This window comes from Hypanus sabinus, chromosome 9, assembly GCF_030144855.1.
Source record: "Hypanus sabinus isolate sHypSab1 chromosome 9, sHypSab1.hap1, whole genome shotgun sequence".
Lineage (NCBI taxonomy): Eukaryota > Metazoa > Chordata > Chondrichthyes > Myliobatiformes > Dasyatidae > Hypanus > Hypanus sabinus.
In genome coordinates this window covers 92,886,091-92,898,222 of record NC_082714.1, presented here as the reverse complement: position 1 = coordinate 92,898,222, position 12,132 = coordinate 92,886,091, and the positions used below count along the sequence as shown (strand labels likewise).

The window sequence follows — 12,132 nt, the reverse complement described above, 5'->3', positions numbered from 1 at the left end:
TATAAATAATAATGTTAATCATGCCAAGTGGAAATAAGTCCAGGACCAGCCTATTGGCTCAGGGTGTCTGACACTCCGAGGGAGGAGTTGGAAAGTTTGATGGCCACAGGCAGGAATGACTTCCTATGAAGCTCAGTGTTATATCTCGGTGGAATGAGTCTCTGGCTGAATGTACTCCTGTGCCTAACCAGTACATTATGGAGTGGTTGGGAGACATTGTCCAAGATGGCATGCAACTTGGACAGCATCCTCTTTTCAGACACCACCGTCTGAGAGTCCAGTTCTACACCCACAACATCACTGGCTTTACAAATGAGTTTGTTGATTCTGTTGGTGTCTGCTACCCTCAGCCTGCTGCCCCAGCACACAACAGCAAACGTGATAGCACTGGCCAACACAGACTCCTAGAACATCCTCAGCATCGTCCGGCAGATGTTAAAGGACCTTGGTCTCCTCAGGAAGTAGAGATGGCTCTGACCCTTCTTGTAGACAGCCTCAGTGTTCTTTAAACAGTCCAGTTTATTGTCAATTCGTATCCCCAGGTACTTGTAACCCTTCACCATGTCCACACTGACCCCTTGGATGGAAACAGGGGTCACCGGTCCTCAGCTCCACCACCAGCTCCTTAGTCTTTTTCACATTAAGCTGCAGATGATTCTGCTCACACCATGTGACAAAGTTTCCCACCGTAGCCCTGTACTCAGCCTCCCTTGCTGATGCATCCAACTATGGCCGAGTCATCAGAAAACTTCTGAAGATGGCAAGACTCTGTGCAGTAGTTGAAGTCCGAGGTGTAGATGGTGAAGAGAAAGGGAGACAGGACAGTCCCCTGTGGAGCCCCAGTGCTGCTGATCACTCTGTGTTGCAAGCAGGTAATCAATAATCCATGAGACCAGGGAAGCATCCACCTGCATCACTGTCAGCTTCTCACCCAGCAGAGCAGGGTGGATGGTGTTGAACGCACTGGAGAAGTCAAAAAACATGACAGTGTTCACAGTGCTCGCCGGCTTGTCCAGGTGGGTGTAGACACGGTTCAGCGGGTAGACGATGGCATCCTCAACTCCTAGTCGGGGCTGATAGGTGAACTGGAGGGGTCTAAGTGTGGCCTAACCATAGGCCGGAGCTGCTCCAGAACAAGTCTCTCCAGGGTCTTCATGATGTGGGAGGTCAATGGCACCGATTTGTAGTCATTGGAGCCACTGGGGCGCGGCGTCTTTGGTACAGGGACGAGGCAGGACGTCTTCCACAGCACAGGAACCCTCTGGAGACTCAGGCTCAGGTTGAAGACATGGTGAAGTACTCCACATAGCTAGGGGACACAGGCTTTGAGCACCCTGGGGCTGACACCATCCGGGCCTGCAGCCTTGCTTGGGTGGAGACGTTTCAGCTGCCTTCTCACCTGTTCAGCTGTGAAGCCCACCGTGGTGGTTTCAGGTGGGGGAGGGTGTAGTCACGAGAGCAGGGTGGGGGGCTGTGAGGAGGGGAAAGTGGAGTATGTGTTGATTGGGGGCTGACAACAAATGAATCATGTGGGGGATGGGCAGAGGCCACAAGGAGTGTCTGTGTTCGGGTCCAGTGCCCTCACTACAGGAAGAATGAGGAAGCTTTAGAGAAGGTGCAGAGGAGATTTACCAAGACGCTGCAGGAAGTGGGGAGCATCTCTAATGAGGATAGGTTGAGTGAGCTGGGGCTTTTTCCCTTTGGAGTGAAGGAGGATGAGCGATGACTTGACAAAGAGGAACAAGATGATAAAGGGGTAAAGGAGAAGTCTTTTAGGACCGAAATGAGGAAAAACTTCTTCACACAGAGAGTGGTGAATCTGTGGAATTCTCTGCCACAGGAAACAGTTGAGGCCAGTTCATTGGCTATATTTAAGAGGGAGTTAGATATGGCCCTTGTGGCTAAAGGGATCGGGGGTATGGAGAGAAAGCAGGTACAGGGTTCTGAGTTGGATGATCAGCCATGATCATACTGAATGGTGGTGCAGGCTCGAAGAGCCAAATGGCCTACTCCTGCACCTATTTTCTACGTTTCTATGATGAAAGAAATTGATTGAGTGGGCTGCCAGAGACTTATTCCCAGGATAGAGAAGGCGAATATGAGGGGATATAATTTTAAGGTGATTATGGGGAGGGGGGTGTCAGGTAGATTTTTTTACGCCGAGGCAGTGCTAGAGGCGTTCATATTGGGGTCATTTAAGAAACTCTTAGATAGGCACATGGACAACAGAAAAACAGAGGGCTGTGTGGGAAGAGGGGTGCGATTGATCTTGGTATAGTTTAAAAGGTCAGCACAGCATTGTGGGCCAAATGGCCTGTGCCGTCCTATATTCTAAACGCGCTGCACTAGAGGAGGCAGTGGGTTTCCTGCTTTGAGGAGTCTGGCTTAGATGGGCGTCATGGGCCAGGTGGGCTGAATGGCCTGGTTCTGTTCTTTATGACTCTGACTCTGGGGGGGTGAGTCTCTGGATGATGTGGGGTGGGGGAAATCTGTGCCCCCGGCTCCGATCCCTGCACAAACATCACTGTCTCTCTGCGGCAGGCCCAGCTTGGAATGTCAGCCATTCTGCCACTGGTCCAGATCGACCCCGCGGACCGAAAGGACAAGGATGGGGACTCGGATTCCAGGCGGATGGGGAGCTCCACACCTCCGGAGGAAGCCAGCAGCCCCCTGCACAACTCCGAAACCCTCGAATACCCGAGTGACCAGCAGCACCCCAACTGCCTGGAGCTTGACCTGTGGGCTGAGAAGGAGCCGGGCAAGGCCCCTCCCCTGCTGGAGGAGAAGTCGGAGACCCCACCCCCACATCTCTGCGACCCCAGTGTCCACGTGCGGGTGGTCCCCAGAGGGTCGCTGCTGAGGACGCAGAGGAGCAGTGAGGAGGAGGAGGAGGAGGAGGAGGAGGAGCAAGTGTGTGTCTTGGCCAACGGAGGTGGGGCCTTGGAAGGGGGCAGCACCCCTGAGCACCGACCCTTCCTGACGTTCCGGAGCCGCAGCCGGGCTGCGATGGACAGGGAGGGGCCGGACGAGGAGGCGGCCTGCGAGGCCCAGGGGGACAGGGCGGAGAGGGGCTCCTGCGGGTGCTGCAGCCGCTCCAGCCTAAAGGGCACAGCGGCCCTGGCGGGCTCCCTACTCATCTACCCCTGCTTCCTGTACGGCGCCTACGTCTTCCTGCCCTTCGACGTGCCCCTGATGCCCGACCTCAGCGCCCGCCTCATCTACACCCTCCGCTGCAGCATCTTCGCCACCGTCCCCATCCTGATGGGTAAGAGCAAAGGCCCTTCGGCCCATCTCAACCATGCTGGGCAGCTGGTGGCTGAGCTGGGTCGGGCAGCATCGGGTGTGGGTACGAGTTTTGGGAGGTAGTCAGATGGGTTAATGGGTTAATGCAGATGGGGGGCAGTGGGAAGTGGGGTGGTGACCAGGGTAGTAAGAGCACCAAAGTTTACAAGAAGGCAGGAGATTGGGGTTGAGAGGGAAAATAAATCAGCCATTACGAATTGCTGGAGCAGAGTTGATGGGCCAAATGGCCTGGTGCTGCTCCTATGTCTTATGGTTCAGTGGGTGTTTCACAGAGAGGGGCAGAGATTGGTGGGGGGGGGGTGTGGAGGAGGAGTTGGGAATGCAGGCTGATGAAGGGTTGTGGAGAGGTGGGACTGGAGAAGGGAAGCTCTGACAGGGTGGGGTGTCGTGGCCCGAGGGAGATTGATACAGAGAACACCGAGCCCCGCCCAAGAGAAACCAGCTGCAACTCCCCCCACCACCCTCAGCTGATTGACAGCCCACCCAGAAAACCTGCCTCGGCTTCTGTTCACTACCGGGGCTTTGGTTACAGAGCTAACCACCTTCAAGCTGCACTCTCTACCTGCCCCTCTGCACCCCCCCACCCCATGTGACTCCCGCACTGCTCGACAGGCAACGCGTCCTTCCCCTCCCCGGAAGGTCTGGGTGGTGTCACGGTGAGGATCTATGCTTCGCACAAAGTGGAATCCCATCGACAGGTTACGGGCAATGCCCCAATGCTCCCTCGCCCCCTCCCACGCAGCGCCGAGCTCCCACGCCCCCTCCCATACAGCGCCGAGCTCCCTCGCCCCTCCCACGCAGCGCCGAGCTCCCTCGCCCCCTCCCACACAGCGCCGAGCTCCCTCTCCCCCTCCCACACAGCGCCGAGCTCCCTCTCCCCCTCCCACACAGCGCCGAGCTCCCTCGCCCCCTCCCACACAGCGCCGAGCTCCCTCGCCCCCTCCCACACAGCGCCGAGCTCCCTCTCCCCCCACACAGCGCCGAGCTCCCTCGCCCCCTCCCACACAGCGCCGAGCTCCCTCTCCCCCTCCCACACAGAGCCGAGCGCCCTCGCCCCCTCCCACACAGAGCCGAGCTCCCTCTCCCCCTCCCACACAGAGCCGAGCTCCCTCGCCCCCATCCCACGCAGCGCCGAGCTCCCTCGCCCCCTCCCACACAGCGCCGAGCTCCCTCTCCCCCTCCCACACAGAGCCGAGCGCCCTCGCCCCCTCCCACACAGAGCCGAGCTCCCTCGCCCCCTCCCACACAGAGCCGAGCTCCCTCGCCCCCTCCCACACAGCGCCGAGCTCCCTCGCCCCCTCCCACACAGAGCCGAGCGCCCTCGCCCCCTCCCACACAGAGCCGAGCTCCCTCGCCCCCTCCCACACAGAGCCGAGCTCCCTCGCCCCCTCCCACACAGAGCCGAGCTCCCTCGCCCCCTCCCACACAGAGCCGAGCTCCCTCGGCCCCTCCCACACAGCGCCGAGCTCCCTCGCCCCCTCCCGCGCAGCGCCGAGCTCCCTCGCCCCCTCCCGCGCAGCGCCCAGCTCCCTCGGCCCTTCCCACACAGCGCCGAGCTCCCTCGCCCCCTCCCACACAGCGCCGAGCTCCCTCGGCCCCTCCCACACAGCGCCGAGCTCCCTCGGCCCCTCCCACACAGCGCCGAGCTCCCTCGGCCCCTCCCACACAGCGCCGAGCTCCCTCGGCCCCTCCCACACAGCGCCGAGCTCCCTTGCACCCTCCCACACAGAGCCGAGCTCCCTCGCCCCCTCCCACACAGCGCCCAGCTCCCTCGGCCCCTCCCACACAGCGCCGAGCTCCCTCGCCCCCTCCCACGCAGCGCCGAGCTCCCTCGCCCCCCCCGCTCAGCACCGAGCTCCCTCGCCCCCTCCCACACAGCGCCGAGCTCCCTCGCCCCCTCCCACGCAGCGCCGAGCTCCCTCGCCCCCTCCCACGCAGCGCCGAGCTCCCTCGCCCCCTCCCACGCAGCGCCGAGCTCCCTCGCCCCCTCCCGCGCAGCGCCGAGCTCCCTCGCACCCTCCCGCGCAGCGCCGAGCTCCCTCACCCCCTCCCGCGCAGCGCCGAGCTCCCTCAACATCTCCCCCACCCCACTCTTTCCTCATTATCCCTGTACCCCCAGCTCACAGTGCAGAGCTCCTTCAGCAACCCCTCACATAGTGCCAAACTCCCTCACCGTCCCTCCATTGCACTGTTCCCTCAACCCCACCCCTCCCAATGCTGCAGAGCTTCCTCATGCCACACCTCCCACAACGAGACCCTCCCTTGTTGCCCCTCCCACAGGGTGATGCTCCACCACCCTCTCCGCACCAGGTTGGTGTCGGTTGTACCCCCAGGTTTGTCTCCGGGGCCAGCTCACGGTGAACAGTCCTACAACCTCCGCTGACCCTTGTCCCCCCCCCACAGGAATCGTCGTGTACGGGCTGGCGCGCCTGTGCTCCTCCTCGGTCGACCCGTTCGATAAGCGGAAGGAGGATGTCGAGATCCACCTGCGCTTCGTCACGGACTCCGTCCACCTCCTCCTGCTGTTCCTCATGAACCTGCTGGTGCTCTCCACCTACCTGCCGCACGAGGTGCTGAAACTGCTGCCCCTCCTCACGGCCTTCTTCGCCCTGGCCAGGTGAGTCTTCCCCCATCTTCCCACTCGACTCCCTCCGAACGGATGGCGAGGACGGCTTTCCCGGACAAGACCCGGGACACCAACAAACTGAAGTTCACGGTCAGTTTATTGTCATTCAACCATCTGTATGCATGCATACCGCCAAACAAAGCAGGGTCCCTCCGGACCAAGGTGCACACGTAACTCACACACATAACAACTCACACAATTATATTAGCATAAATACATTAACAAACACATAGACAACACAAGTTAAAAAGTAAACAGTATAATGCTAAAGGGACTTAATAAGTGTTGAGGCCTGGGTGGTGACAGGGAGTTCAGTGTCTCACAGCCTGGGGAAAGAAGCTGTTTCCCATCCTAGCAATCCTTGTCCTAATGCCACAGTACCTCCTGCCTGTTGGAGAGATCAGGCAGGTCAGTTCAGATCAAAGAGATTGCTGGACAGATGGGAGGGATCATTGACAATGCTAAGGGTCCTGCACACCAGTTAACTCCCTTTGTATGAATGAATTCAAACTCTAATGTACAACATACAACCCTCCAATTCTACCCTTTATGTACTTGAACGCTCCCCAGGGGGAAGTTCTCTGTCGGGAGTAACCTGGTAAACAGACTGTAGAGACCCCAACCACATGTCCAGACACCCAGCAAGGAGCAGACTGAATGGTAGAAATGACCTCCAGAGACTTATGCTGTCCCTGTGTCTGACCTCGGGAGTGTGTGATGGGACGGTGTGGAGGGAGTTTCACTCTGTGTCTGACCCCGGGAGTGTGTGATGGGACGGTGTGGAGGGAGTTTCACTCTGTGTCTGACCCCGGGAGTGTGTGATGGGACAGTGTAGAGGGAGTTTCACTCTGTGTCTGACCCCGGGAGTGTGTGATGGGACTGTGTGGAGGGAGTTTCACTCTGTGTCTGACCCCGGGAGTGTGTGATGGGACGGTGTGGAGGGAGTTTCACTCTGTGTCTGACCCCAGGAGTGTGTGATGGGACAGTGTAGAGGGAGTTTCACTCTGTGTCTGACCCCGGGAGTGTGTGATGGGACAGTGTGGAGGGAGATTCACTCTGTGTCTGACCCCGGGAGTGTGTGTGATGGGACAGTGAGGAGGGAGCTTCACTCTGTGTCTGACCCCGGGAGTGTGTGATGGGACGGTGTGAAGGGAGCTTCACTCTGTGTCTGACCCCAGGAGTGTGTGATGGGACAGTGTGGAGGGAGTTTCACTCTGTGTCTGACCCCGGGAGTGTGTGATGGGACGGTGTGGAGGGAGATTCACTCTGTGTCTGACCCCGGGAATGTGTGATGGGACGGTGAGGAGGGAGTTTCACTCTGTGTCTGACCCCGGGAGTGTGTGTTGGGACAGTGTGGAGGGAGTTTCACTCTGTGTCTGACCCCGGGAGTGTGTGATGGGACGGTGAGGAGGGAGTTTCACTCTGTGTCTGACCCTGGGAGTGTGTGATGGGACAGTGTGGAGGGAGTTTCACTCTGTGTCTGACCCCGGGAGTGTGTGTTGGGACGGTGTGGAGGGAGATTCACTCTGTGTCTGACCCCGGGAGTGTGTGTTGGGACGGTGTGGAGGGAGAATCACTCTGTGTCTGACCCCGGGAGTGTGTGATGGGACAGTGTGGAGGGAGTTTCACTCTGTGTCTGACCCCGGGAGTGTGTGATGGGACGGTGAGGAGGGAGTTTCACTCTGTGTCTGACCCTGGGAGTGTGTGATGGGATTATGTAGCGGGAGCTTCACTCTCTGATCCATGCTGACTTAAGTGAATGTGTCTATGTAACTCTGTCTCCTCAGGCTGATTTACTGGCTGACCTTCGCCATCAGCAGCACCTTCAGGGGTTTTGGCTACGGCCTCACCTTCTTCCCCATCCTGGGCCTACTCATCTGCAACCTGTACTACATGTTCGTGCTGGCCCCCGACCAGATGTTCTCCACCTCTCTCAGCAACGGGGAGCAGGAGGAACAGAGTCAGTCCCCACGCCAGAGGTTCTGGGGGTGAAGGGTATTTGGAGAGTGGGCATCAACCTGTCTTCTTGAGTTTCTTTATCGGTCAGCGTCCTGGCCGTCTGGTTTAATATCACTGGCATATGTCATGAAATTTGTTATTTAGCAGCAGCAGTACAATGGAATTCATAATAAAAAAAACTAAATTGCAATAAGACACACACACACACACACACACACACACATAAATATATATATATATATATATATAAAACTTTATTATGTAGTACAAAAAGAGAAAGAATAGTGAGGTTGTGTACATGGGTTCATTGTCTCTTCAGTAATCTGATGTCAGAAGGGAAGAGGCTGTTCCTGAATCATTGAGTGTGTGCCTTCAGGCTCCTGTACCTCCTCCTTGATGGTAGCAGTGAGAAGAGGGCACGTCCTGGGCGGTGGAGATCCTTAATGTTTTTGAAGCTGGAGAGGCTGGTGTCTATGATGGTGCTGGCAGAGTTTATAACTTGCTGCAACTTTTTTTAATCCTGTGCAGCACCCCCCCCCCCCCCATATGAGACGGTAATGCATCCATTTAGAATGTTTTCTGTGGTACCTCTGTAGAAATTTGTGAGCCTTTGTTTAATATTGTTTCAAATTAATAAATCAGCCATGAATTATTCAATGGGCCGAATAGCCTCAACCTGCTCCTGTGTCTTATGGCCTTATACCTTCAAGTGTCGCATCTACGCATTCTTGGCTGCAGTAGAGTGCCGACTGGCACCCGGGCAAACTTTGAATAAACTAACCATTCTGGGAGGTTCTCCGGTTTCTGATTTACCCCAGTTACCACCTAAGGCTGCGGGGGAAGGTTGGCCTACAGTTTGGAAACGCCTGCCTTGTCCCTTTCACAGATGTCCGGAAGCAGCTGGGAGTTTCAAGCAATCGTGGGAAATGGTTGGCTCAGGGAGATCCCACAGGTGCAGAGGGAGCCGTGGCTGGGCTCTTGGCCAGTGGTGAGTGAGTATCATGTGCAGTGCTGGTCAGGAAAGCACTGGAGTTGAGATGTTCTATTGAAGTTGCATAAGATGTTGGTGAGGCCAAATTTGGAACATTGTCTGCAATTCCGGTCACCTACCCCAGGAACGGTTAAAATAAAATAGAAAGAGGTTGGAGACAAGGATGTTGCCAGCACACGAGGACCTGCGTTATAAGGAAAAGTTGAATAGGTTTGGACCTTATTCTCTGGAGCACAGGAGAATGAGGGGAATTTTCATAGAGTTTACGAAATTATGTGGTGTATAGAATGGGAAATGCAAGCAAGCTTTTTCTGCTGAGGCTGAATGAGACTAGAAGCAGAGGTCATAGATTTAGGGTGAAAGGTTAAGGGGAACCCGAGGGGGATCTTCTTTGGAGAGTGGTGTGAGTATAGAACGAGCCACCAATGCAAGTGGGTTTGAATGCAGCATTTAAGAGAAGTTTGGCTAAGTGCATGGATGGGAGGGATATGGAGGGCTATGGTCCAGGTGGGGGCCAATGGGACTGGGCAGAATAAGTTTGGCATGGACATGATAGGCCATAGGACCTGTGTCTGTGCTGTGGTACTCTACAACAGTCAGGGACACACACTGAGGTCACAGAAACCTGGAGCTGCTGAGAAACTGACCAGCACCTGGGTGGGGGTGGAATGACAATCAACATTTTATAGACTCACACGTCTTGGATAAAGGCCCTTCAGCCCATCTAGTCCAGACAAACCACGATGCTAATACAGGCAAGTCCCATTTTCTCATGTTTGACCCATATCCCTCCAAACCCTTCCAGTCGATGTACTGGTCAAGTAGTGTTGTGGTTAGTGCCGTTACAGCTCAGGGGCCATATTTCAGAGTTTGTAAATCCTACCCATACAATGCGTGGGTTTCCTCTGAGTGCTGAAGTTTTTTCCCACAGTCCAAAGGCATACTGGTTAGTTACTTAATTGTCCATTGCAATTGTGCCTTGATTAGGTTAGGGTTAAATTGGGGGCAATAACAGCTCGAAGGGCCGGAAGGGTCTATTCTGCATTGTATCTCTAAATAAAATAAAAATGGTGTTAAGGTAACTACCTCAGCCACCTCCTTTGGCACTATTGGACATGGTAACCAACACAATACTTTGGTCTCTCTATCTCTTTATTGGGATTGGTTTATTATGGTCACGTGTACCGGGATACAATGAAAAGTTTATCTTGCACACTGTTCATGCGGGTCAGGTCACTACACAGCTCACTGAGGCCGAACAAGGGACAACAGCAGTGGAATGCAGAATGTTGTAGAAATTGGGAGTGTTGCGGAACAGAGGGACTTGGAGCACAATTTTAAAATTCACTGGTGGAGGAGGAGTCACAGGTGGCTTTTATCGGTCCAGACATTGGTGAGACCACACTTGGCACGAGCTCCATGTTCCGTTTAGGACACACTTGCAATATTGTGTTGAGCTGTTAGAAAGATAGCTCCGCCCTAGACGGTCCCAAGCCCGGCTGTGGAAGGAATAGACTTGGGCAAGGGGCTAGTAACCCCATCCCATAAAAACCCAGAGCTACAGAATCGGCAGGTCCAAAGGCCGCATCCTCGGGAAAGGTAGGATCTTGGAAGATTAGCTACAACTGTACAGCACAGAATAGCCCCAGCTGGCCCTTTGAACTATGCTGCCCAGCAACCCTCTGATTTAACCCTAACCTAGTCACAGGAACATCCACAAACAACCTACTGACCGGTACACCTTTGGACTGCAGGAGGAAACTACAGCACCAAAGACATTCACTGGGAGGACACACAACCTCCGGACAGATTACTTTGGAATTTAACCCTCTAAGAGCATCAGGCTAACTTGAAAGTCTGTCCCAGGATGGAGAACTCTGTCGGTGGTCAGTAGGGGTGACGGGCTTCAGAAGAAGAAGGATTGGAAAGATGTTTAAAAGTCCTTAAAAGAGTTACAGGGACGTGAGGTACAGAAGAGCTCGGACAGTCTGGGACTTCATTCTTTGGAGCGGAGGAGACTAAGAGATGATTATATAGAGGTGGATAAAATCACGAGGAGCGTAGATAGAGTGAAGGTACACAGGGTCACCCAGGTTTGGGGAATCAAGAACCAGAGGGATAATGTTTAAGGTGAGGGGGAAGAGATGTAATAGGAATTTGAGGGGCAACCTTGTTCACAATAAGCTGCCAGAGGAAGTGGTTGAGGCAGCTTCAATAACTTTTAAAAGATACTTCTACAGGGAAGGTTTAATGCGTACAAAGGGGAGTGGATAGGATGGAAACAAATAGACAATAGGTGCAGAAGTAGACCATTCGGCCCCTCGAGTCGGCACCGCCATTCTGAGATCATGGCTGATCATTCAATATCAATACCCAGTCCCTGCCTTGTCCCCATATCCCTTGGTTCCCCTATCCATCAGATATCTATCTAGCTCCTTCTTGAAAGCATCCAGAGAATTGGCCTCCACAGTCTTCCGAGGCAGTGTATTCCACACCTCCACAACTCTCTGGGAGAAGAAGCTCTTCCTCAACTCTGTTTTAAATAACTGACCTCTTATTCTCAATCCCAGAGTACTGGACTCTCCCAACATCTGGAACATATTTCCTGCCTCAATCCTATCAAATCCTTTAATTATCTTAAACATTTCAATCAGATCCCCTCTCAATCTCCTCAATTCCAGCGTGTACAAGCCCAATCTCTCCAATCTCTCTGCGTAAGACAGCCCTGCCATCCCAGGAATCAACCTAGTGAATCTACGCTGCACTTCCTCAATTGCCAGAATGTCCTTCCTTAAACCTGGAGACCAAAACTGTACACAATATTCCAGGTGTGGTCTCACCAGGGCCCTGTACAAATGCAAAAGAAGATCCTTGCTCTTGTATTCAATTCCCCTTGTAACAAAGGCCAACATTCCATTTGCCCTCTTCACTGCCTGTTGCACTTGCTCATTCACCTTCATTGACTGGTGAACTAGGATTCCTAGGTCTCTTTGCATTTCTCCCTTACCTAACTCGATACCGTTCAGACAATACTCTGCCCTCTTGTTCCAGCTTCCAAAGTGGATAACTTCACATTTATTCACATTGAATGACATCTGCCAAGTATCTGCCCACTCACTCAGCCTATCCAAGTCTCCCTGTATTCTCCTAACGTCCTCTTCGCATGTCACACTGCCACCCAGTTTAGTATCGTCAGCAAACTTGCTGATATAGTTTTCAATGCCCTCATCTAAATCATTGACATAAATCGTAA

General features: G+C 54.4%; 1 protein-coding gene across 3 annotated transcripts in view; it reads left to right on the top strand.

Moving 5' to 3' along the window:
• Positions 1-8,139, top strand: part of LOC132399640 (transmembrane protein 79-like) — a 29,944-nt gene extending 21,805 nt beyond the window's left edge. For all 3 annotated transcript variants that reach the window (XM_059980234.1, XM_059980235.1, XM_059980236.1), the window contains 3 exons: positions 2,542-3,265; positions 5,707-5,920; positions 7,717-8,139. In XM_059980234.1, coding sequence (XP_059836217.1) covers positions 2,554-3,265; positions 5,707-5,920; positions 7,717-7,921 — 1,131 coding nt within the window. In that variant the 5' untranslated portion in view covers positions 2,542-2,553 and the 3' untranslated portion in view covers positions 7,922-8,139. The remainder of the gene's footprint in view (positions 1-2,541; positions 3,266-5,706; positions 5,921-7,716) is intronic.
• The last annotated feature ends 3,993 nt before the right edge of the window (positions 8,140-12,132 follow it).